General features: G+C 40.1%; 3 protein-coding genes across 5 annotated transcripts; 1 reads left to right on the top strand and 2 right to left on the bottom strand.

Moving 5' to 3' along the window:
• The first annotated feature begins 758 nt into the window (after window positions 1–758).
• On the top strand, window positions 759–7,836 carry rab33ba (RAB33B, member RAS oncogene family a). Its single transcript, XM_030395937.1, has 2 exons — window positions 759–1,282; window positions 1,933–7,836. The coding sequence occupies exons 1-2, from the start codon at window positions 1,055–1,057 to the stop codon at window positions 2,431–2,433; spliced, it is 729 nt and encodes a 242-aa protein (XP_030251797.1). The 5' UTR covers window positions 759–1,054; the 3' UTR covers window positions 2,434–7,836.
• Window positions 7,837–7,870: 34 nt separating this feature from the next.
• On the bottom strand, window positions 7,871–15,703 carry LOC115568565 (uncharacterized). Of its 2 annotated transcripts, none has more exons than XM_030395939.1 (6): window positions 15,155–15,703; window positions 14,668–14,727; window positions 10,674–10,805; window positions 9,644–9,790; window positions 8,553–8,610; window positions 7,871–8,420 (listed from the first exon to the last, which is right to left on the bottom strand). In XM_030395939.1, exons 1-6 carry the CDS (start codon window positions 15,317–15,319, stop codon window positions 8,314–8,316), a joined length of 669 nt encoding a protein of 222 aa, XP_030251799.1. In that variant the 5' UTR covers window positions 15,320–15,703; the 3' UTR covers window positions 7,871–8,313. The 2 variants fall into 2 exon arrangements, with proteins under 2 accessions (XP_030251799.1, XP_030251798.1); XM_030395938.1 differs by having other exon boundaries at window positions 7,871–8,423; window positions 15,155–15,697.
• Window positions 15,704–16,426: 723 nt separating this feature from the next.
• On the bottom strand, window positions 16,427–25,583 carry setd7 (SET domain containing 7, histone lysine methyltransferase). Of its 2 annotated transcripts, XM_030395936.1 has the most exons (8): window positions 25,155–25,576; window positions 23,945–24,074; window positions 21,283–21,484; window positions 20,828–21,017; window positions 19,509–19,590; window positions 19,291–19,408; window positions 18,573–18,730; window positions 16,427–17,393 (listed from the first exon to the last, which is right to left on the bottom strand). In XM_030395936.1, exons 1-8 carry the CDS (start codon window positions 25,192–25,194, stop codon window positions 17,201–17,203), a joined length of 1,113 nt encoding a protein of 370 aa, XP_030251796.1. In that variant the 5' UTR covers window positions 25,195–25,576; the 3' UTR covers window positions 16,427–17,200. The 2 variants fall into 2 exon arrangements, 1 of the variants encoding a protein (XP_030251796.1); XR_003981426.1 differs by lacking the exon at window positions 16,427–17,393 and having other exon boundaries at window positions 18,581–18,730; window positions 20,828–21,039; window positions 25,155–25,583.
• Between the last annotated feature and the right edge of the window lie 428 nt (window positions 25,584–26,011).

Here is a 26,011-nt window from a genome sequence, read left to right as displayed (position 1 = left end):
CGGCTTTGGACAAAAGCGTCTTCTAAATGTCCTAAAATATAAATGTAAAATGAAAGATGTAGCACAGAAAACAGCCACAGTTAGTGTTTGTGTCAAAAACACACATTTTGTCCTGAAATTGGTACAGTAAATAAAGCTTATAGTATATCAGTACATTTCAGAGGCATATAGGCTACTGTACTGTCTGTCACACGGCTACTACATGTCTGATAACTTACTGTGCATGTTCAGATTGAAATAAACAAATAAATGATTTCATTGTATGTTGTGGATAAGATTATCTCAATAACTGACAGATGATTCGCAAGACAGCCAGCAATGTGTGTGTGCTTGGGAAAACACTGAATTTGAACGGGGTTCAGTGCTGGAATTGTTCAGTATTTGAACTATCGACTGTCCTATGAAATGCGTCACCTCCAAATCATCCGATTCCAATATGAGTCTGTGGGAGCGTCTCAACTCCTCTAATATTCATCAGCTCTGGCCGCAGAAGGGGTGTTGCTGCATCTTCTGATTTCGCCTGAACGCGGCCTGGTGAGTTCTGAGGTGAACATTATACTGAAAGCCGATGCAGAGATTTTTGAGAGGTAGTTAGCAACGCGAACTGGGCTGAATCATATCTATATTAGTGGTGCTAACGAACTCAAAGCTGAGCTCAGGAGTATTGACGTAAAGTTTAGGGTAAACTATTTATTTTTATCTGAAGCTGGACTTCACATTTTTTCCCACGAGGCAGTGAATGCCACATACAATGCATCTCGCGAGAAGTCTTTCTTGGGCAACACTGTACGTGGCGTCACATCTGAACAGTGTGTACTGGGATGCACTTGTTTAGGATTTAAGAAACTATGTATATTGGCAGTAAAATGAATGTTGAATACATCGTATGTACACTTCACGCGTGACTTTTTGACGAAGAACGGCAGCTGGTGCAAGAAGCTTCCTCGTCGCACAGCAACAGCAGTGAGTTGACGGACTGCTAACGTCGGTGCAGGAGCTGCTGCTGCTGTGGAAGGATATCATTCCTACTGAGCATCCAGCCTGTCGGTCTGATATGGCGGAGGGAGGGTCGTCGGTTGAATTCTCCAGCTCTCTGGCGAACTCGAATCTACCGCCGCCGAGGACCCGCATCTTCAAAATCATCGTGATCGGGGATTCGGGCGTCGGGAAGACCTGCCTCACCTACCGCTTCTGTGCCGGCAAGTTCCCGGAGAAGACCGAGGCCACGATCGGGGTGGACTTCCGGGAGAGGCTGGTCGAAATTGACGGCGAGAAAATCAAGGTGTGCACTGCAGACATGGTCACTGCTGACACCCTCAGCAACCCGGAGAAGAAGCAGATCTCGTGTCATTTGATCTGAGATACACTGTAGAAGAAGTACAGGGACATCTGTACCTGTCACTGTAAGATAAACATGAAGAACAAGTGCTACTCATTCCATTTGGGCGAGTTAAGGGTAACTGGCACTCAGGTTATTAAGATGACCACAGGTCATTTAAAAATAGCTATGGTCAAATCCAACGTTTAAAGGCGCACTCCAGCAATTTATACGTTTTTAATTTGAGCAAAGCTGAGAGGCATTCTTCACATTCTTCTTTCCTTTTTCATTCATCAACTTTGTCATTCCTCAGTGTACCTCTGTCACATATCTGTAAGGCTGACAGTCCCATTCAAACCCCTGAACCTGAAAACCTCTTCCCTGTGCTCCATCGCTGCTGTTATAGAGGTGTAAACACCAACGATCCCGGGCGCTGTTACATTAAATCAATTATGACGCTTTGGTTGTCAAATATTTCTGTAATGGTGTGCTCAGAGTTTACTGTTGATGATTGGTTATTGTTTCATTGTTGCAACTCTACCTGTCAGTAGATGTAATTCATTGTTAGTTTGGGTGTTTGGCATTTGATCCATTTCCACACTGTCCCCCCACAGATCCAGCTGTGGGACACTGCAGGTCAGGAGCGCTTCAGGAAGTCCATGGTGCAGCACTACTACCGCAATGTGCATGCTGTTGTGTTCGTCTACGATGTTACCAATGCTGCCAGCTTCCGCAGCCTCCCAGCCTGGATTGAGGAATGCAAGCAGCATGCACTGGGCACCGAGGTACCCAGGATCATAGTTGGGAACAAGTGTGACCTCCAAGAGTCCATCCAAGTGGGCACAGACGTGGCGCAACAGTTTGCTGACACACACTCCTTGCCCCTGTTTGAGACCTCTGCAAAGAACCCAAACAGCCAGGGAGAGGGAAACTGTGGTGGAGGGAACAGTGACCATGTTGAGGCTATTTTTATGACGGTGGCCCACAAGCTGAAGTCTCAGAAACCTTTGGTGTTGAGCCAGCCAGCTGAGGGATCAGGGGGTACCATAAACCTGAGTAGGGGGAGGGATGATGGGGGAGATGGAGCCAGGAGCTGGGCCTGCAGCAGCTGCTGAGGGAGGAAAATGGAGGGAAAGAGGCGAGATAACGTCAGCCTGGGGCTGCACCACACCGGCAAGATTGACAGTGGAAAGACTTGGGGAATGAGTGGAGGTCTAGAAAGAAAGGATGGTTCTTGCAAAGTGGCTTCAGCACAACACAAGAATGTCTCCATTAGAGGAGGATACAGTTTATGCCAGGGCTTGTGCTTAACATTATAAATGACTTAACGGTTTTGGGGTAAAATGTACGTGGTGATTGTTGTTTCAGAATGACAAAATCGATCAAGGGCACCTGGAAATCATCCTGAACAGGTAGCCAGAAATCTGATTCTGAATGATTTCACCTCATTCGGTGATTTATGTTGTGATCATTCACTGATGAAGTTAACTTTATCGTAGCTTCATGTTAACAGATAACATGGAGAGACCGTGACATTAATAAAAAAAAAAGGGATTTGAGGTGGAAAATGCCATATTTTTTCTTTACCATGAGCTGATGGGAGAGAAGAATGTCATTTCTTCATGCTGTGAGGGGTGGACAAAATAACAGAACACATCCATTCTGTGCCATTTCATTTGTGTGTGTGTGGGACTGTCGTGCCGCTTTTCCACCAAAATTAGCATGTCTACACTGTTTTGTTTTTTTTAAAGCGAGTCAACGTGCTAAAATTTGCCTATTGATTCCATTCCCACTTCCCGCAGGCACGAATGCTCCTGAAACAGGGAAGAAAACCAGTTCAAGTAAACACAAGCAAGCGGCAGGCAGCATGGAGGCCAGTGACGATGTTATGATAACAATCATAACATGTTATGTTATGATCACCGGTTTATATATTTTACTCCAGTATCCTTATTTACGCATCACCACCGGATGTTGATAACGTATCCTCACTTTGCGCAGTGAGAAATAGGTCAGAATTTAGGTCTTATGTTTAGAAGAAAGCCGAGCTGTGCAGAGGTGATAAAAACCAGACTCTACTGCAGATTCGATTGGCCCGGGTGTAAATGCTGGGTGCACACATTCCCATTGCACAAAAAAGCCTGATCTTAGTGGGCTTAAGTGGCATTTTTGAGCCCGTGGAAAATGGTTATCAGAAAGATTTTACTCTTGCCGTAGTTTGTGGAAATGTAGTCCTGACTGCACTTTTTTGAAAGGTGTTGGTGTTATTTTATCCACCTACTTCTCTCAGTTGGTGTTTGACGATCCACTTCATCTGTGATACACAAGAGATGGTTGAAGTCACTTTAGTTTTGATTCAGCTGTTTCATTCATTTCATTGTATTGCGTCAGCAGCATGCCCATGCAAATGATGCGCATTAAGATGTAAACAAAAAAGAGAACAACGTATAATTCCCTTTCACACATGCAGTGTTACTCTTGATATATCCAGACTGTCGATGACAGTACTTCCTTTGTCTTGACTCAGAAGTTTAAGCTGTTAGTGCTAGTTTATTCAGCTGTAACACCCACCCACACACACACCGGGACAAATGCAAAAATGGCATTGAAACTGCTCATTGTCAAAGTTCTACAAAACATCTGCCCATTCGCAGTGCTGCTGGACACAGCTCCAAAATGCTGCAGCTTGCTTTTTACGACGGAATCTTTGTGCTCAGGGTGTAGCTGTTACTTACTCTTCTCTGCTTGCTGGTATATTAATTTCCACTCTTTCGGTGATGTTGCGAATACATCTAAATACATGTTGTGTAGATATCAACGAAAACACAGTCATCATTACAAAACAGTCTGTCCCCTCGCCCAAACCATCCAGAGTATACACAACATGTGTGACCACATCTGACACTGACAATCTCCTCTTGTGTGCTGCAGGTGTGAACAGGCAAATGTGGACAATATCCTGATCTGATTCTCTGGAAATGTCTGTAGTGTATATGTGAGAGTTATACAAACACTACTCCATAGTGGCAGCTGGTCAAAAACTATACAGGTTAGGGCTAATCAAGCCGACTAGCTAACGGCAGCCACAGTTAACAGCAGTTAGTGGTGATACATGTTTGTTTTGAGTATGAATTCCACAGATGGTCACTCCTTAGGTATTTCACATTTAAGTTTGGCTGCTTTAAATCCAAAGATTGAAAACTGCGACTCTTTAAAAGAAATGTACAATTGCGAGGGTAAGGGTAATTTTCTGTTTTTATATTAATGGTCTGTATCAGATGCATATTAAGCGAATTGAAATTTCCTTACTGATTGAAAAACAAGGGTTTGTCACAAATAAAATGTAATTTTCACACTAAAGAAAATGTGGGAAATACCCTGAGGTCACCACATTCACATTTTTCACACTTGCAGTGCCTATAAAAAGTATACACCCCCTTGGATGTTTTTCCCATTTTTGCTTTTATGGAATCATGCTTGATATAATGTGGCTTTTTTTGGCAAGAATTTACAAAAAAAAATGAACTTCTTTTATTGAAAACTGATTTCTACAAAGTAATGTCACAATTAATTGAAAATATCTAATGTAAAATAAGTGATTGCATAAGTATTCACACCCATTCAAGTCTGTAGTAGATACAACTTTAAATCTTCAGGATGTCTTCCATTTCCCTATATTTGCAATAACTTTAACCTCTACCTTTACAAGCTTTGGTGTCTGCCAAGTATAGCGTCTAGTCTGATGGTCAAAAAGCTCCACTTCGGTCTCAGTAGACCAAAGAACCTACTTCCAGTTGACCTTGGAGTCTCCCACATGCCTTTGGATGAACTAAGATTTAATGAGCTTTCTTAAACGGTAGCTTTCTCTTCACCACTCTCCCATAACACTTTGACTGGTGAAGAACCCGGGCAACAATTGTGTACGCAGAGTCTCTCCAATCTCAGCTGCTGAAGCTTTTAACTCCTTCAGAGTAGTCATAGGTGTCTTCCTTCTCTCACTAATCTTGGTCTTGCACAGTTACTCAGTTTGAGGACGGCCCACTGTAGGCAGATTTACACATGTGCCATATTCCATTTCTTAATGGTGGATATGACTGAACTCCGGGGTATGCTTAGTGATTTAGAAATGTTTTTGTATCCATCCCCAGACATATACTTTTCAGTAACCCTTTCACTGAGGTGCTTTGAGTGTTATTTTTTCATGGTGTAATTAAGCCAGAAATACTGATTATCAGTGACTGGACCTTCCAGACACCAGTGTCTATATACTACAATCACTTGAGACACATTCACTGCACTAAGGTGATCTCCATTTCCCTCATTGTCAGGCTACTAGCACCAATTGGCTGGTCCACTATTGAATTAGTTCAGAATTAGGGTGAATAACTATGCAATTACTTATTTTGCATTATATATTTTTAATAAATTGACCTCATTTTGTAGAAATCTGTTTTCACGTTGACATAAAAGAGTTGTATTCATCACATGTGGCAAAATAGGCAAAAATTATATAGACCATGGTTCCATTTATAAAAGCAACCTAGGGGGAAAACAATTCCTAGGTCAAAAATTAGTTGCTGAGCCCCTTTTAACCTCTATTTTCTCCAACTCATTTTTATTACTACTCTTGCAGTGCCCTTTCAAAACATGCTTTTTGGTACAGATTATTATTATGTGAGGGGTTTACACATTCACTCTTAATCCTTAATCCTTAATTAAAGGCCACCCTGATAATATCAACAATTTAGATATTTAAGTTTTAAAATATGGATGATGATTACTAGGTACTTTAAGAACATGACCACAACAACCAATGGAAGGAATCCCAGTCCCACAGCTGACAGTGCCGACAAGAAACAGTAAACATTCTAGCCCTTGAGGCTAATGTTAGCTAGCATACTACTGTTGACAGAAACTTCAAATCTCACCTCCAGTTCTTGAATAGAAACAGAAAACCCTTGTTGACCGCGTCTCCCCACTCATCCAGACTTGTTAATCCTCTGCTTTTGTTTTAAGAACTGCAGCACATTGCATTAAGTTGTTGTACCATGCCATCTCCATTTTGTTTATGTCTGCTTCCCCATGAGATCACCTCTATAGAGCCATGAAGGGAGAACACTGAAGCTACGCCCCTGCAGAGTTGTGTTAGTTGTTCATTGAAAAGTTATTAATACCAAAGGTATTGCATGTCCAAATTGCAATCTGAGGTCCTCAGCAACAAACCAGTCAAGTCTGAAGTGAAGTCCAGTGAGCGGTTCTCTAGCTATTCGTACAGACAGTTTCCTTGCTTTATAGGTAGATATATGCTTGCTAATTTATAATTAGCTGCCATTTAGCAAGCTGTATTTTTCCTTTTTTGAATGAAATGGTGTAAAGCAGTAAATAAAACTTGATATGGAGTAGATGATCCAGCACAGACAAATTACAACGATTTCTTTGAGAACTGTGAATGACGAGTCCAAGCCTTGCTGGCTACCGTATTAGTGGTTAGCTTGATAGCTAACCACAACAGTGACCTACGTAGCCAATGTTTTGTTCACATCTGGTTTCTGCTGCCCCCAAGTGGCTCAACACTCAAATAGGCTTTCTGTACACTGTGAGACCATTTGTAATTCTTGAACTCAGTGATGGGGGTAATGTTACTAGGCATCTTATGTTAACTTGACAATAATGAACACAAAGGCAACAGAAAAAAATTGAAAAAGACATTTAGAGAGAATTGTCTAGCTGTGTTTGCCCATTCCTTCCTCTGTATAGGAAAATCAAAAAAAATAGCCAGATTGATAAACAAGAGTATAGTACTGTGTAGGCTAGCCAATGAATCAAAAAGTTAAAACCATACTTTCATAGTGTGCAAGGCTTAGTAGTGTGTGCATATCCACATGTACATGTATGCCTATTCCCACAACTTATCTATGTTAGCTTGTGCTATAATACTCAGCATGTCTTGCCAATACCATTGTGTGCTAAAAGTTGACAGTTTATTTCTGAGTGGTGTTACTTCGCAGCTTTAGTGATTTTAGGTGTGTGTTGTGGCCACAGCTGGTCCTGTGGCTCCTCTGTTGATCACCCCAGGTTATGCTTCATATTTTTTTCTTGAGAGATACGGACTATCAATCAAACCAAAGGGCCTTCTCATATGACTCAGTGTTCACAGAGTGTTGCACAGACATTGGCTGTGTTATCTGGATCTGTGGCTTGCCAGCAAGTGTGTCCAAAGTGCAAGGTATTTTTTTTATCGATTTAGATTCAGTTGCTGCTTTCTTCTGTTCTTTAAGTGGCCTTGCCACCATCTGCCTTCACACCAGATACTTCTATAATTTCATTTGCCTTAGTTTTTTTTTGCCACAGCCATGAATGGCAAATAATGCTACTGTATCCCTTGTTGCAAATGTGCAGAAAGACAAAAATAAAGAATGGTATTGATTCACAAAACGAATGAACTACCTGGGGACAAGCAGTTGTAATGTGTTGTGTCATGTGTAACCTTGCAATAAACTACCTTGAGCATTTCAAAATTTGGGGTAATATTTCTTTAGAAAATCAGTTGTAATAGCTCAACCAGCTCAGTCAGGTTTTCTTTATTAAATACAAATAGAACACTTTAGAATGTTTATACTGAATGCATAATTCACATTAACACAGCACACAGGGAATAAGACATGTCGGTCTTGACATGTGACATGTACAGATATTCAATTTCGACAAAGTTTGGCAATAAATCTCTGGTCAAATAGCCAATAAGACACTTAGTCCAAAGTGATTGGTCTAATCAACAGCAAAAACAACTAATCTCTTACTAAAACATCTCTATACAACTTTCTGATTTGATATCTTGAGCTTAAGTTTAGTCTTGAGATGTATTCTCTTCATTTATCCAAATAAAACATGTGTAGGCAAACTTCAAGGAAATATAATCCATAATAATCCCCCACCTCTCTAGAGTGGAGAAACAAACAGGAATGTGGAGGACCAGTCTCTAATGTAGAGGTGTGTCAGGTCAGTCTACTATATGGAGGCAGTTCGGAGGGAGCCTTCTCCTCCTCAGTGGTGCCCCTGTCAGTGGACTGAGCCGGAGAGTTGAAGAGCCTGTCATCACCTCCTGCTGGAGGCAGAAGAGAATTACAATCAGGACTGCTTACTGGGAGCGAAGCTACAACACTAGCAAACACAGTAATATTAGCAGCAACTGTGGCAGAGGATTAATCTGAAAACATTTAACGTTAGTTCTTACCTTGCCAAGTACAAACCATTTCAGTATCCCCAGGGTCACACTGAGGAACCAGTGTTTCCTGCCACACACAGACAAAAACAGATAATGTCACTCTTATTTACAACATTTTTGGAAGAAAAATGCCTTGTTTTCAGAAGAGTCAACATGATTTGCTTTGTCTTGTAGATGCCAAACATTATACACCACCAGAGGGGAGTTTCTTATCAAAGCAATGTTACAATATACAAGAGCATGTCCTGAGCACTGGTATCTCTGTGAGTGTGGTGTTTGAAGAAGGCTGAGACTCTAAACCCCTTTTTCAATCAGTGAATGTCATTTAGTTTTCTGGCCTAGCACCAACATAACATGACTTTCAAGGCAAACTAGCATATCATTAGCCAACTACAATATATTGTGTGGTTACCGATTATAGTAGACACTAATCATACTGGTTCTGGATGCGCCTATATTATGCCTTGATTCCAGCAGGCACAGCTCTATGATATTGCATCAGCAACATAGTTTTATTTAATCCTCTTCACAAGCATTGTCTAGACAGAACGGTTGCCATCAGCTCTGGTGACTGCATCACAGTCAGACTGGACACAGTGTACCCAATGGAATCTATCTGTTTTAGTTTATGGCGATGTTATCGGCGCTGTCCTGCTTTCTATTATATTTGGGTAGGTTTACTCGCCATGGGCAAACTTGATACCTGATTTAACATATATTTTTGCCAAACTCATCAGTTTGTGTAAATGAACCATGAATCTAACCTCTGTCTTACTTGTCCATGCGTGTTTTTAACATTAGAATGTACAATAAGAATCTGAACAGAGTTATATTTAGAAGAAAATGGTACAGTGACAGTGAATATTTCAGCCTACAAAATTCAGGGCAACTGACTAAAAATGAGAGAATGCTTTTCTCTGCTTCAGTCTAAAATCAAGGACCCCTTGTCCCACACATGACTAAGAATTCTGCAACATAAATCTGCCACCTTTAACAGCAAAATCGGCATATACCGTGCGAGAACACAACAATATAGGATATCAAAATACAAACGTTTTTGCTCATTTTAAAGGCAATTTGGTGAATGTGTTTTTTCCTACCAATCCTGTTCTGGCATCATAGCAGCCACAGCATGGAAGACTACGGCAGCCCGCATAAGCGATGACAGATGAGAGAGCCAGGCTGATGGTGCAGGTCAGCAGTATGGTGGCATTAGCCCCCTTCACCATCCGATGGAGCACAAACGTCTGAGAGAAAAAAAAACTGTGTATAAACCTGTATTATGTAGTCACAGCTATGATGATGTTATTGTTCTTGCACTTTCCAGAAATTACCCTGTGTGGCCTACAGGATTTTACCAGGACATATAGTACATACTCTGTAGGATTACATTTCAAGATACAGACCAAAGTGTTGGGCCAAGGGCAATCTGGTACTATATAGTTATTAAAGAGCCAGAAAAAATTATTAGGAATCATCGACTGCGTATGAAAAATATTTATACCAATTTTCATGACAGTCTGGCCAGTGATAAACAGCCACTTTAAGTGGACAAAACTTTGAAGGTTGGAGTTTCCCCAAAGTATTACATTACAGCCATTGCAGCTGTGGTATGGCTGCGAGCTGAGGAGATCTACTGGAACAATTCCAAAACTTTTGGTCAGTAGGAATCATTTATACACAAAAAGCAGACAGACAGACACATTGCTGCTTCTTGTATTTTGCAAGTCAAGTTAACATAATTTTAGTTCCGGTGTATGCCCCTTCCATGTATGACAATGTACTGTCTAAACTTTGATGACAAATAAGTTTACGAAGTTCCCTATTATTCCAAGTCTGGTCTCATACATAAAACCTCAAAAAATGACTGCACTATTGTCTCCGCAATGACCAGGCTGAATTATAAGCTCTGATAGTCACCGTTACTCCTAAATTAAATGCAGCCATTATTAACACAATTCATTTCACCTGTGTTTGACAAGTCAAGTGTAAGGAAGGTCTACATGAGTTAATCAAATAAAGGACATTTTTGTGGAAGTGCATCTAGATATTTGTGTGTGTGTGTGTGTGTGTGTGTGTGTGTGTGTGTGTGTGTGTGCGTGCACGTGTGCATGTGCTTGCGTGGGTTACCACTTGAGGACTGTCGTGGTGGTGGAAGACTTCCTTGTCCTCCTCTCCATAAGTGAGTGTCAGGCAGGAGTAACTGGATATAAGCACTGCAGCTGCACAGGAGAGTCCTGCTGCTACCACCATCACACTCACCTGCAGGACAGGAACACAAGCTCAGCAAAAGGAATTAACAATAAAATAAAATGTTAAAAAAATAAATAAAATAAAACTCCTAAATAAGAAAAGGTATGACAGTGCACACCCCAGAGAGAGAAGCTTAAATTAATTAATATCACTATCATTTAGAGAGAATATGGTGCATATTTCCTCTGGAAAACATGTTGCTGTTAACTGATTTATATTGTTAGTGTAAAGAACACACATTACATGGAAAAATTCATTAGTTGTGATCAAAATAATGTTTTTTGCTAGTCTACTGTATGAATGACCCCCCACACCATTGTGGCTTTACCTCTTTCATGGGAGCTCAAACTGTCCTTATGGGAGCTCAGCTACCATTGACTCCCATTTATTTCAAACCCTCCTTCCTTGTGACCTTTATTGTAAGTTGAAAACATCCATCCCTGAACGGTATAGTTATTGATTCTGGGGAAAGACTGTTGATATTTGAATTTGCGGCCAAACAAACATACCATCCTATCAGTGCTCATTCAGAAACTTCAGAAAGTCAGCCTTAAAACTACCCACCAGTCGAGCCACCTTGCTTTGTTTTCCATTTACAGAGCCAGGGGTCTATACACAGAGGCACGCACACAGAAAGGACAGCTGGCAGATTCATAATGCAAAAAAGTGCTGAATAAGCATTCCTCAACTGTAATTAACCATGTATTAATGCTCCTTGTGACTGTTTTGGTAAAGTTGAAAAATTCTTTAAGCACAACGTCATACATTCACAAGGATTATAGATAAGAATAACTTAAGCATAATTTACCATTTATTAATGTGTTCGTGAACTTTGATGCAAACACGTATCCCTTCACTAATACTTTGAAATGAGATATTGGTAAATCATTTTTTTTTTTCATTTCAAAAGAAATAGTTAAATGTTGTAAATAAAATAATTGCATTTACTTTTAACATGTAGCATTAGGAATGAATGAATGCAACATTTATTTTGGACATGTGAAAACAAAACAAAAAGTTACATTTGTTTAATAAATAAGCACCATGCAATGAAAAGCATGTTACAAAGTATATTCCATTAACAAGCACTGACATGCCCGAAAAGGAGAAGGAAGATGTATACACTTATTTAATCCTGCTCCTTCAGCACAACCCCATATATCAACCTCATACAAACCCATATATACATACGCATGTGCTAAACACACGTACATATACACATCTACACGCGCACAAATCTATGTACATACATACTCAAACATACATACATACATACATACATACATACACAGCTTATCATACAATATACATAATATATATACAGACCAAATTTCTATATCTTATTGTAAAAACTATAACCACAAATTTGTATTGTAAGACCAGTCAACAGAACAGATTGTACAGTGATTTGTGATCTAGCACGTGCTTTGCCACACACAGGACTGAGATACTTCGTGACAGTTAAGATTGTACATGTTTTATGTGAGGTTTCCAACAGATCTTGAGGCATATCATCACACCTAGAAATGTATTTATGTACACTCAGTCAATATTCACACCATCTATCTTAACCTGAACTTGATTATTTGATTTGTATTTTCCAAACAACATGATCTTTGTTTTAAATCTAATGATAATGTATGAACATCAAACCTCCTTTCTCATTTGCTCATTTCAGGTGTGATTGATTTCAGAAGCTGCAGCGAATCGTCTCTAGTACAAAAAAATATTTGTGTCATCCACAAATAACACTAATTCTAATAATGTAGATGTTTTACATGCGTCATTAATGTAGAGTATTAATAGAATTGGCCCCAACACTGACCCCTGGTGGACTCCACAACAATGTCCACACATGATGACATTAATTCACACATCTTCACAAACTGTTGCCTGTTAATAGACAGCTTCTCAGCTGGTTCAAAACAACCCCCAGATATTGATTGAGTTACTAAATTGTAGGCTATTCATTGATGAATTTGTTCAGTGTGTCAACAAAATTTTGGAAAATTGAGGAGGCAGAGAAAACAGACCTGTAGTTTGTGAAGTGGTGTTTGTCTCCAGTTTTATACAGTGGTACAACTATTGCAAATTTAATTTGACTTGGGAATTTACCAGTTTGGAGTGAGAAGCAAATTCCCTGATTTTTAAAAACTATTACTCATGTTAATTTAAACACACTTACAGAAGTTTTGTTTTGACATTTATAAACAATCGCTGTAATTTCACTCTCTTCCACTGCCATAAGAAATATGAGTTGGGTTTATTTTTGATGAAATCACCATTCTTCTCTTCAGCTGTCACTGAATCAAGGATTTTTCCTGCCAGTTTTGATTCCAGCACTCTTACAAAGTATTTATTGAAGTCATTAACTACATCATCCATATTATTAATAATCATATCAATATCATGTATCAAGTACTGATGGTAAGTACTGTTTAATATATTCCATATACCTTTAATATTTGTTTTTTATTATCATCTAACAGATTGTTTTAATATTCCTTCCTACTAATTTTAATAATATGAGTTTTACAATTTTAAACACTTTTAAAACACTTAAAAAATATTGTCTGCCACTTTGGTTCTCTGTTTCATGAATTCTCTATATAGTGTATTTTTCTTTTTGCATTTTGTAATAATTGTTTTTTCTTTATTGGACAATATTTATCATACAACAAATTGATTACCCTTCAGAATATTTAATATGCTTTGTCAGGGTTTTCTTCTTTATATAATATTTCCCAATTTTGGTTTGATAATTCATTTTTTAAAGTATTCAATGACTCCTCTGTCCTTGCTCGTCTGTACTCAAGTTTAATGTCCTGCTTTTCCTTCTTGTAGTCACTGTCAAAGACTAAACACTGGCAGGTGTACACTGAGATTAAGGCATATTGCCTGACACCAGCGTCTCCCAGTCCTCATTAGGGGTTGCATGAGACTTTAGCATGTTTAACCATAATATATCTGTCACAGCTGCACAATAAAGTTATCACATTCAGTCATTTTCATATTTCAGGCTTGGGGTATATTATATTGTTTCATTTCAATTAAAATAATTCATTTAGATAACAAGTCTCAATGGGCTGAATACTGTATATTATTTGGATGTCTGAGTATAGTATGCAATAATTGATCAGTCTGACTAAAATATGTACCTGGATAGTACCTCCTTCTCTGAAAACACTCAGTAAACTCAGTTTCTGTCTCGGGGCCCGGGAGCAGAGGCCTTTCCCTCCTGCTCCACCGTTCTTCTCTGCTGCTGGAGCCGGTTCCTTTGTATCAGTCCTACTTACGCTAGAATTAATGTTCAAAAGGAGTGCAGAGTAACGGTAGAGTGGTAGATTGATATTTGGGGATCAATCCGCCCACCCCTAGTGTACACTTATATTCTGCATTTGTTTCAATTGCAATACTATTTTTATTTTTCTAAAATCACAAATGATAGCATCAGTTTAACAATTTGCGATGAAGACCAAATAGCCCTGATTGTCATGGATTTCCCTCCTGACCTCAAACCCACTGAACATGTGGTACTTGTGGAAGCTGAGCATTCAGTGGCATCACAAGAAGCTTCGTGGGTCACTGTCAAATCGTGCTGGAATAACACGAGTCAGCAGGTTTTACACAGACTTGTGGAGTCCACACAGCAGGAGTGCATGCTGTGGGGACCCACATAAATATTATATAAGATATTCTGAATTTCATGGACATTTTTCAGAGATTCAACTTTCTCTTACTCTGATTTTTAAACTGTTACAATCACTTGCATAGGGGAAATAGTTAAAATTTGAAGCAAATGAAAAATAGAAGAATTGTGTCTTGTGGTCTTAGACTTCTTGACACCAAGAGTCAAAACCGTCACACTTACCAGTATTGAGTTTTTCCTCTGGGAGGCAAACAGCGCCAGCACACCTGGAGAGGCCATGATCTGCAGGTGAGAGCGGCCTGAGTGAGGTGAGGTGACAGACAGCGGAGCAGGAACAAAGGCCGGGCAGCAGCTCCAACAGGTCGTTAACATACACACATCTCATGTCTTTACGGCAGCTAAGCCCCAATATGTCCCAATGTGGCGCTTACATTAGGTTTAACCAGACCCCATTCAATCTTTAGGAACTAATAGTGTAGTCTTATCGAGAAACAAGAAGAAAACTTGGCAAAAAACATCAAATAAAATAACTACATGATAGACATGACGGGGAAGCTGGCTGCCAAATTTGATTTGCATGTTAATCACCACTTAGAACAAGGATATTATTATGGGTCGTTATAGTACTTAAACGTTACATGTTGATCCTGTGAACGAGCCCGCTGATCATCTGTTGGAAAGAGCTTCTGACAGAGAGTCAATATCTCACCAGTCCTCCCCACACCGGCGTCCTGGAGGTACTCAGCGGGGTATCCTTGCGAAAAACCGCGTCCATGAACCCACACACCACACAAAGACCCGCACAGGCCAGCTGGAGGATCCCGAGGACGAGCACGCTCTTCTGGTTGAAAATGAAGTACCGGTATCGGTCCATCTTCTACCGATCCGCTAGAAGTCACTGTGACCAGTCAGTATCTGTCCGCGACCAGAGGTGAAGTTTAGCAGGTTTGTGAAACTTCAAGTTAGCTTGATGCTCGGTGTCGGTTTGTGGGCTTTGTGTGTCAAAGACATGAGTCACCGTGGTCACAACAAGCGGTCCAAATTAAATCATTCTAACACATGCTTCTTTTCATTACAGCAAAGCCACACTTTCAGTATTTCTACCCAGCAGTGTCTATCTTCCGGTCCGCAGGCTGGCTTCAGTGTTGATTCAGCAGGTAGGAAGTTTATCCATTAACCTGGCTGACCGGCGGCAGGTGACGGGGATTTGTTGCCCAGAATTTGGACTTTCAGGCTGTCAGGAACAACCTCCGCCCTCACTCCTGCCTTACAATTTTATAGACCTTAAAAGATAAGAGTCGTCAACTCAAGTATCTCAATTAACAACACGGGTTAATAGTTTAATAAGTTCTGCCTCTATAGTTCTATTAGTAACATGACAACATTAAAAGGGCGTGAACTTAATTCCACATACTCTGCGTGGGATTCTAGCACTCTCTCTAAGGAACAAAATAATGAGCCTATCAGAAATGTTGAAAATCTGACATTTCACTACAAAATGAAATGGTTGGCTACTCAAAATTTGCAAAAACTTTTGTATTAACTGGTATTTCAAAAATATAAATGAGATCCATAGTACTACCTTTGGATTTATATTAGGTTACCTAGCTTTCAGTGTTGCAGTTATTCTAATAATCTTCATTAAAAGCATTTAATAACATTCCTTTTCATATCCTTAACAATAAAATACTTACTTCATAAATCTGTGCGCTATACACACAATACTTGTAAATCAGTGTACAATAATTACAAAAAATACCAGAGTACTTGCAATAGTACAGCTATGTTTTTCAAGGAACTTGGAAAACACCTTTTTTCATGTCTTTTAAAGAAACCCAATTCATAAATTCATGTGAAATACTTGTTCTTTTAAAACTTGACAAAACACCTTTGAACAATACAATATCTTCATGAGATAAACGGTAGTTTGAGATGGCATCAATGGCAAAAACACACACAAACTGATTTCATCACTTAAGCGTTGCAATTGGATTGATTTTTATGTTGGACTTTATTTTGTAGGTTATGAACACAGATATTAGGTTAGAAAAGTGCAACAGGCTCACTGTAGGTCTTTCCTGTATTGGGAGACCATCCATTATTTTCCATCAGTATGCTTACATTACAAATCACCCCTACAAAGCTCAGGAAACACAGAATTTACCAATTCAGATATACTAAATAAATTAGTCACTGTGATTTTTACTGTTTACTAGGTGAATAGGCTATAAAGTATCATTTAAAATGTATGAATTGGGCTAGCTGAATTAGTTCAATTGTGTGTGAGCTAAACTGTTTAAACAGTGTTAAACTCAACACTTGAGGACAGCCCTGCTCATTAAACTGCATCTGCTGTGTAACACAAGTGGCATACGTAGACAGTAAAAACTGAGAAAAATGGCAATAGTTTTTAATCATGTCCTAGATTTATAAGCACCATGAGCATGTCAATATTATTTTCCATATGAGTAATATGTGAAGGGACAGTGATTAAATCAGACAGAACAGCATCCCTCCAATAGCATTTGGTTTCTTGCATAGTTCTTGTGTTTCTTTGGCCTTGTATCTCCCAAGACCTTCATTCACACTGAATTGCTCAAGCAGTATTCTATTTGAATACCATATGAAGAATAGGAACTTTTCAAATATCTACAGTGTGGTATGCAGTCGCGGGGGATATCATAATGCTGCAAGAGTCTTGTAGGGATGTAGCACAGGTAGAGGGGGGTTTATTGTCCAGAGGACTTCTGTGTTCTTATTGGCCAGTTGGAGCCCCTTGTCGCAGCTGGAACTCCTTCAGCTCCTGCTTGTACCAATCAGGAGCCTCAGGGCCGTTCTTCCCCATTGGCTCATGATCATATCCATAAGCAACCATTAGCTCCTCGTCTTTCTGCACAGCCCTAATGGTTCGGATGCACTTGATAGGCCCAAATCGAGGGTGAACAAACCTGCACAAACCCAAAATAAAATTAAAACTGCATGCAGTGATGATATATATTTTAACAACAATGTCACTTTGTCCACTATGTGGTACTATAAGAAACAGATTAATTACATGGTAAATTGGGACGGGAACTCTGAAATTTTGGAAGGACTGGAGCATCTACACAGAAGTTCTAACAACTTCCTGTTTCAAGGCAATCATCTTAGGGGCCAGAGTGAGACTGCACTTAAACCATGAACAGCAGCAAGAACAGGAGCCTTTCCTACACAAAACTGAGGAAAAGAACAATGTATTTATAAATAAATCAGTCAGTAACCTACTCTCTGAAGTGTGTTCTTTCATTTTCTGGAGGCATTACTTCCTCATAAGTCACAAGTAGATATGTTAGGTTGAAGTGTGTTCCTCCATACATCTCCTCAGTCTCCTCAATGACTTCAAAACAGTTGCAGTCACCACAATCTGACCTCAAAGCTAGATTTGTTGACATAATGGCCCTTTCTTCTTTTTTAAGTTCCTTGTTTCAAGGCGTATAAATGCCTTTCTGGGCTGGGACCACAAGCATGGAAAATTTGGTCCAGATTGGACCATGTGTAGCTGATTCACATTAACTTCCTGTTTCTAGGTGAATCATTGACATTTGCAGGACTGTCGTGGCCTTGACCTTCTGCAAAAACTCCCAATCTTCACAATAGTATCCTTTTTTTCCCCAGCATATTTGAGGCCACTGTGGTCATCAGGCCAGGAAGAGGACATCATTGTTTAATTTTTTTTTTATTTCCTGCTGCCACTAGGGGACACTGTGCCTGTTAGCAAATATCAATGAGCAAGTGTGTTCAGAACGAGAACCTATCAACGTGTAAAGTTTGGTGCAGATCCAATGAGTCAAGTTGCAACAACTTCTTGTTTTAAGGCGAGTGGTCCTCAAGCTCATGAGTCAGGGCTTATTGTCCCACTGGTGCGACTTTTACCATGAGGGGGTGTACTTGGTCCACAACCATGTTTGGGTTAGGGTTGTGTTGGTCAAGTGGCACCCACATAAATGCCGGGACCCAAGGTTTCCCAGCAGAACATTGCATTATAAAGAGATTATCAATGTTATTCACATCACTTGTCAGTTGTTGCTGATTGGTGTATATGAATCTGTCCCACTCTCTGTCCTCATCACTTGACGGTTTGTACTCACGGGTCATATTTGCAGTTGGGGGTGAAGGAGTGATTGGCCTTGTGACCCAAAGACGCACAGTATCTCTCCGTCAGCTCAAATGGTGGCGGGACATCGATCACTGTATCCTCGTCCAATGAGATTGTGTTCCCATTCAGTGCCCAGTCTCTGCTGTCCACCTGAGTCGATATATTCATGAAAAAAAAACCAAATAGTTTAGTAAGAACTTACACAGAAAATAAAGGATGCATTGAAAGGACACAAACAGTTTACATGTTCTCATTTAACACCACTTGCCCATTAATTTTAACTACATAGCAAAACAATTTATCTTTGAGCCTTCTATTTTGACCATTATTTTTAGGTATTTAAACTATTTTTCCACTACTATAAGCCAACTATGTACCACTAGCTAGCTTTTACTTTTAGCTTCTTGAACTATACATTGCTAGGTCTACGAGCTAACTTGTCACTTTAAGCCATTTTAACTATTTATCTACACAATCTATTTACCACTAACTTTTACCTTTAGCTAATTGAAATATGTATTCATCACTATAAGCCATTTACCACTAGTTAGCTTGTGGTTCTACGGTGATTGTCTGCATCCACGGATGCGTTTTTAACTGGTGCACAATGCCAAACTGAGTGAATACACTTGCCACATTATGTTACACCCCACTGTGGCAAAACGTCTTGGTGTGTCTCCTATACCAGCACCAGTAGCTGAGTGTCATACCTCAGAGTGTGTGATGCGTACTCCATTGTAAAAAGCCATCACAGTGTCAGTCTCAGCATCTGTTTTGGCAAACAGGCCCTGTCCTGCTCCTTTAACCAGAGAGTCTGCCACAAACACCCTAACAGACAGAGACAACATGAAGAGTGGTTCTGCTCCAGTATGCTGAATTCAAATATATTTTTCTCAGTAGTAGCATGTACAATAAAAGGTCTACTTACTTTTGGCTCTCATAAGGGTCAGGAAGCAGAGTGTGAGTCGCAATACAGGTGGATGTAGACTTGTCATACGAGTACAAAGCACCTTAAAAACAGTCATGTTAATATACAGTTGTTGTCACAAATGCCTGTCTCCATTAAATACAAGTGGAAGAATATAAACATCAATGTTGTGAATATGGTACACTATGATGTCCAAAATATATGATGAATTGGGTCTTTTTCAACCTTGACTGTTGATTAGGATTTTTATATTTACATTTAGTACCCGAATACCCATGTCATCATACATTTTGTAGAGAGTATACACAATGTAGACTAGATCACTGTCATTGTTTACATTTTGTATATTTATTGCAACATCATGTGGTTCATTTTCAATGTGTAATGTGAAGTCAATTATTAATTATGGCAACACATGCTACTGTTTACAGTGCCAATGAAACAAATTCACCCCCTTGGACATGAAACATGAAAACAGATTTGTACAAAGTAAAGTCAATTAATTAAAAATATATAATGTAAAATAGGTGACAGCATAGATATTCACCCGCTTTAAAGTGCCTGAGGGGGGGTATGGGTTGGCAGTGTGTCTACACCAAATACACGTATACATGAAGCTGTAGTCTTAACTTAGAACTGGAACTTGGCCTACTATATATCATATATATATTCTTATTTTTATTAGCCGAAATTATAGACTACTCAGTGCATGAGTAATTCTACGTGCATTTCCAAAGGATTCTAAATAAACTCAATAGTATCTCATTAGAAACAAATCTAAAATGTCAATAAATTAAATCATACTCCTGACATCAAAATACTGAGTGAAGTTAATAAAGAATCAAGAATATGGTTCAGTATCAGATCCTTCCTCATCACCTCTCTGTCCTCCTGTGCTGCTGCTGAAGGGGAGGGCTGCTTGTCTCAGTCAGCAGTGGAATACAAGAGTTGGAAAGATTTAAGATAAGCTAAACACTTAGACCACATACAGACAGCTTTCTTTAGCTTGTTTTTAACAATTAGCTGTTAGCTGCTGAGCTTGTGAGCTGTGCTTGTGACTGGACAGACAGAGCAGATTAAAATATCGCGCTCTACATGTTCATGCAGGTTTTACTAGCAAAGGTGTTACTGCACTAACTTTCAGTAACTATGAGCATCAACTTTCAGGTTTTCAGGTACATCTTGAATATTATTTGTGACCAATATCTGAAAAGGAGACAATTCTAAATAGATCCTTTAATTCCTGAAGCTCGTATGAAAATGATCCCCTGTACAACATCTACAAACTAGTACAATCTAGTAGTATAATCTGTACTTACTGTTGGGTGTGATTTCAAAGCGTGGCCTTCCACTTTCATTTGAGATCAGGGTGGCGAGGCGAGCCTCGATTAGCTCCCCATCCACAAAGCTTCCATAGAGAGCCGTCTGTCTGTCAGGGTAGATGTAAGCTACAGATTCACCGGTCATCTCCCCATCCTCATTCATCTCTCCAAACACACAGCCTCCATCCTAGATGCACCACAGTACACACCGACATACACAATACACACAGTCAATACATCTACTATGTTCTGTATGTGCAGAACTCATGCACCACATCAGAATTGTTTCCCTGTCTTAAATATAGCTTTCAAGGACATTTAGTTTTAATTGCAAGATAAATACAGTACTAAGTAAATATGGAATGCAAAATGCTTGAACTCATATAACTACATGAATTCTCCATACATATAGACATAGCCACTGTGTTGTAGTGAGCACTGAGCTGACTCACAGGGTAGTAGACCCAGCATTCCCCACAGCGGTTGTTGTCTTTGTACTGGCCCTTGAACACCAGGCGCCCTTCTCCATCAAACTCCTGAGCGGGCCCATTCAGATCACCATCCACATACGTCCCATGGAGGACACCGCCATCTTCATATGTATATGTCCCCTGGCCCTGCAGAGCATCGTCAACATAGAAACCTTCCAGGGTGCTGTGGGGGGGGGGGGACAGCAGAACTGCAGTTAAAAATAAAACTGACAAGCCATTATTAAATTCAATCACATAAAAAGGTAAAAAAGAATCTAAACAACATCTTGAAATGGAGTTATTAGAGTGCATGTATTGTAATTAGTGTTAAACTGTAATTAAATAATACAGATATTTTCTATTGTATACTATTAAGTACACTTGAGTATTAAAGCCATTTGTTAAAGAATCTAAAGTCTAAAAAAGTTCATAAAATCTATATATATATAGATATAGATCTATATCTATATATCTATATATCTATATATATATATATATATATATATATATATATATATATATATATATATAAAATATTTTCTTTCATTTTTTATATTTAGAGGACAAAGTCATGAAAAAAGTTGTGGTATTATGTTATGATTAGATTTGATGGATTTGGTTTCAAATGCGTGTTTTAGCATTTCCTGACTATACTGTACTGCACTATTGTCACTGTTGTTCTGGTATTGGACTAAGATGTCACTGTTGCGTGACCAGTACAGAGCTGTGGTCTGTGCCTGGAGACTATAGTGTACCACCTCTTGTCAAAGATGATCACAAGTGCTATTTTTGCAAGTACAAATCAAGTCTCATCTCTTTGGTCAGAAGTTCAAGTCATGTTTCAAGTCTCTTATGCCTATGTCTAAGGAACTGAAAGCATGTACTTTGGTATTATCAGTCCTTTGGCTTTTAGCATACACATACAGTATCAGCATTGATCAGTTTTTTGGTATAGGATCACTTTTTACATTCTGTGTTATTGTGGCGGCTGGTTTGTACAGTCAGTGGTGGTGGTGATATAGTGGTTTGCCAGCTGTACTTTGCCCAGAAAACACACTGTCGTCTTTGGCTATCCAAGCGAGCTCGCAGTGGTGTCTCTTGGCTAGGCAGAGCGGACAGGGCGCATGTGTGGTGGACTGCCCCTCAGCACGCATTGAGCTTAGACGCAGGAAACGTGACTTGGTTTCGTCAAGGTGGGTTTTGCTTGTGTAGGGGAAGCATGCACTTCGGACAACTAGCCTGTCTGCTCTCTTTAGCCCAGAGATAATTAGCAAAGAGCAGCTCCAAAGGAGAAGTGTAACCTAAGCCGCCTTGTGGGAGAGGTCGCAAGAGCAAGTCACCGGTTCCTTGCTAGCCCAGTTGTTACTCCTGCTGGCTCGCTTGCCTCCATTCAGCCCCCTGCTGACGGGGCTAAACTCCACATGCTAGGGATAGGAGGCTCCATTACCCACAATATTAACTAAGCCTCACCAGCCACTGACTGTTTACCTGGGGCCAGAGCTTCTCACATAAAGGCTCATGTGTGCTGGCATCAGACTTTATACAAATATAATAAAAAATGCTTCTGAATAGAATTACCAAACACAGATTGTTCACAAGTACCACATCGGAAGTCCGAGTCCAGTCTCAAGTCTGTGTTTCTCAGTCCCTTGTTTGGCAATATGATTACAAAATGTGCCTTATTCAGGAAGGCCTGGTCCGAGGCATCTCAGGTTGTAGAGGCTGTGCATTGCAATTTCTGTAAATGGTGGTGGAGGCAAACCACTTAAAGTTCAGCTTTACAGGAAGTATGTGTTTCACAAAGGAAAAGCCCTGGAGGATAATAGAGTAGTAGTTGCTTGAGCAGATGTACATCTTGTTAATATCTTGTTAACATCTTGTTAGCCGCTTCCTATAAAACAAAAAAATCATGCAAACTTCCTTTCCATGCTTTTCTTTGGAAAGCATGCAAAAGGTGAACGAGACAGATGTCTGTCAGGCAGAACCTTGAGACACTGTGTATGTCTTAATGATGTAAGAGCAAGACACCACCGGAGCATCTGCTAGTATTCCTTTTGCTTCTACAACCATTGACTCCAGCCGTCTCTCATATCATTTCAAGAGTCATTAAGTCCACTGTGCTTTATCCTTATCCAGTGCCATAAACCTGTGTCTGTATTCTGCACTCTTTGTCTCAGTCTAGAGGAAACCAAGTCTCCACAGTGCTTTGGCCATTGCTTCAGAACATCTATTATGGACATAAGTAGTTTCCTATCTCAAAATTCTAAAATCTATTATAATACGGTGCTTATTGGTGAAACCTAGAAATTTGAAATGTAAAAGCTGACAGGCTGCTCTCACCTGTTTAATATCATGAAATATTTAGATCTTGTTTTTGCTTTATTACACCATTTTTCTAATGTTTTTGTACAATATTTGCAGAAGTATGAACTTTTTCTCAAATATTTTGACTGAATTTTTGATGTGAATGAATGGAATCAATGAATGTCCATTTTCTTCATTGGCCCTAATACACATTTGTAGTTTTGCGGAACATGCTTAGAAACTTGAACATCTCAACATACTTTTTGAATGACACTACAGAGCAGCAGCAGCAGTCGAGTCGCTGAGGTAAATGTCTTTTCCCATTCTATCTTTCCAGTACCTTCCATCGAAGAAGAAGAACTTGCCCTTGCCATTCTTCTCTCCGTGGGTGAAGTGTCCTTCAAAACGATCGCTAGATGAGTAGGTAACTGTGCAGAACCCATGTGGCTGACCATCTTCATCCAGTGGACCTGAATATATACACAAACACACAAACAGAGCTGAACTGAGTGGGAGGATTTCACTCAGCTGAATGTATTCTTGGCCCCTTACGGTTTGAGTACAAAACTCTCTGTACTCCACATTACACAATCATTTCTTCTAGGGCTGGACAGCATGTTGGTAATACATTGTTATTGTGGTATAAGAATGCTGGGTTCAATACCCTCAAGCTTCTCTCATTCTAGCATTAGTAAAAAGATCACAACCCCGTTCATTAGCCATGTCGATGAGCCACGAACAAAAATACATTTGTAACTAAATTCGCAAGTCAAATGTGGACATAGAGAAGAGAACAAGAAACGCCATAACCAGCAGCGCTGTTGAGGTTTTGTGACAACTGCCCGTTCACCCTCGCTCTCTGAGCGCACTACGAGCGCCCCTGGCGGCCGTGAGGCGCTTCTTCCCGGGGAGGCAGAAGCTCGACTAATCAAAAGCTGTCCTCCCTTGAAAAGTTTTGACTCGAAGGGTTTACACGGGGTTTTTCAAATGTATGCCGAATCACTAGAGGTACCTTACAAAGATGTGCCAACATGTCAAGCTAACTTTAATGTTTCCAGTTTCGGGCTGGGTTTTCAAACGCGTGGAGGAAGAGTGCGTTTTAAATGGAAGGACTTCATGAAAGCGGTGCTAACAAACAGGAGATAACTGGCAGTCTGCACGCTTTACGACAGTTCACGAGATAAAACGTATCGCAACACCACACCTATTCATGTATTACAAAACCGAGCACACGTTTAGTAGACTGTGGGTAATAAAAACATAACCTTACATGTAGTTTTACCATTCCTGCCTGCTCATATCTGTACAGCAGCCTCCCTGGCAGCGGGACACTGACGACACTCAGGCCGCCCTCATGCGCCTGTGAAGCGGATGTCCTGCTGAAATAAAGTCCGCTGCGCTCTAAATCACCGAGCGGGCCCACCGACTGACTCATGGAGATTTACGGATAACTGCCATCAAAAAAACTCAAATCAACACACAGACATCGCACATAAGCTACTTGTCGTTATTTCCATCGCGATAAACAGAAGGGAGATGCTGTTGCTCACCTTCAACGGCCTCCTCTATGTTTTCATCATCGCTGTCCATGCTGCAGGAGGCTGCTGACCACACCACAGCTCTGACTGCTGTTCCTGTCACCCATGGGGCGTCATGAGCAGAGCATGATGTGACATCTCAGTTCAAATGTGACCCTGGAAGTTTTCACTGTATCGTGAAATAATCGCCCATACATGGATGGGCACACATTTTAACTGAGCCTTAAACATTTTGATTTGTTCAAATGATCTTAAACAAGACTATCAAAATTTCATCTTGTGGTAATGCGGTCCCTCTTCTGGGTGGTTACATGACGCACGGCCACATTTTAGATAATCCTCCTGGGGGATTTTTGCAGCGATTTTCACATTTCATAATACACTTCTCCCTACAAGAATGTAAACCAGATGACATCAACCCCTCCCCATTCTGGAGCAGTAGTGTTTCCCATCCCGACTGAAATAATTTAGTGATAGGGTGAAATTTGGGTCCCAGGGGCGGTTCTAGGGGAGGGCCAACAGGGGCCAGTGCCCCCGTAACTCTGAGTCTGGACCCCCCTGTGGCCCCCCTGACAGGGAGTCTACATTAATAATACAATGACAGATTTCTTGCTATGATTTTGTTCTGAAGGGAAAGGCAGAAATAAAGTGTCTCAGCAGTTTACTACCCAATCAAAATTGCTGAAATTGTAAACACTGCTTTGTCTGAATGAGGGATTCATCCTTTTTTCCGGGTTGTATGTGCCCCCTAACAAAAAAGCCGGCCCCAACCTGGCCCCCCTATTAAAACTGGTCTAGAACCGCCACTGTTGGGTCCACCCACCATGTAGAGATTCAATATGATTTGGTAAATATAAGAACCTATGCTT

This window comes from Sparus aurata, chromosome 18 (assembly GCF_900880675.1).
Source record: "Sparus aurata chromosome 18, fSpaAur1.1, whole genome shotgun sequence".
In the NCBI taxonomy this organism is placed as follows: domain Eukaryota; kingdom Metazoa; phylum Chordata; class Actinopteri; order Spariformes; family Sparidae; genus Sparus; species Sparus aurata.
The sequence above is the reverse complement of the archived record's forward strand: the minus strand, read 5'-3'. Positions and strand labels throughout refer to the sequence as shown.

Bases quoted from the DNA above. Each gene is read 5' to 3' on its own strand.
- setd7 (XM_030395936.1), bottom strand. From the start codon at position 25,194: ATGGACAGCGATGATGAAAACATAGAGGAGGCCGTTGAAG. The intron at 19,591-20,827 runs GTAAGTACAGAT...ACTGTTTTTAAG, and splicing joins CTTTGAAATCACACCCAACA to GTGCTTTGTACTCGTATGAC. The intron at 19,409-19,508 runs GTAAGTAGACCT...TCTGTCTGTTAG, and splicing joins GACCCTTATGAGAGCCAAAA to GGTGTTTGTGGCAGACTCTC.
- LOC115568565 (XM_030395938.1), bottom strand. From the start codon at position 15,319: ATGGACCGATACCGGTACTTCATTTTCAACCAGAAGAGCGTGCTCGTC. The intron at 14,728-15,154 runs GTGAGATATTGA...TCTCACCTGCAG, and splicing joins CGCCGGTGTGGGGAGGACTG to ATCATGGCCTCTCCAGGTGT. The intron at 8,424-8,552 runs GTAAGAACTAAC...TTCTGCCTCCAG, and splicing joins AATGGTTTGTACTTGGCAAG to CAGGAGGTGATGACAGGCTC.
- rab33ba (XM_030395937.1), top strand. From the start codon at position 1,055: ATGGCGGAGGGAGGGTCGTCGGTTGAATTCTCCAGCTCTCTGGCGAAC. The intron at 1,283-1,932 runs GTGTGCACTGCA...GTCCCCCCACAG, and splicing joins TTGACGGCGAGAAAATCAAG to ATCCAGCTGTGGGACACTGC.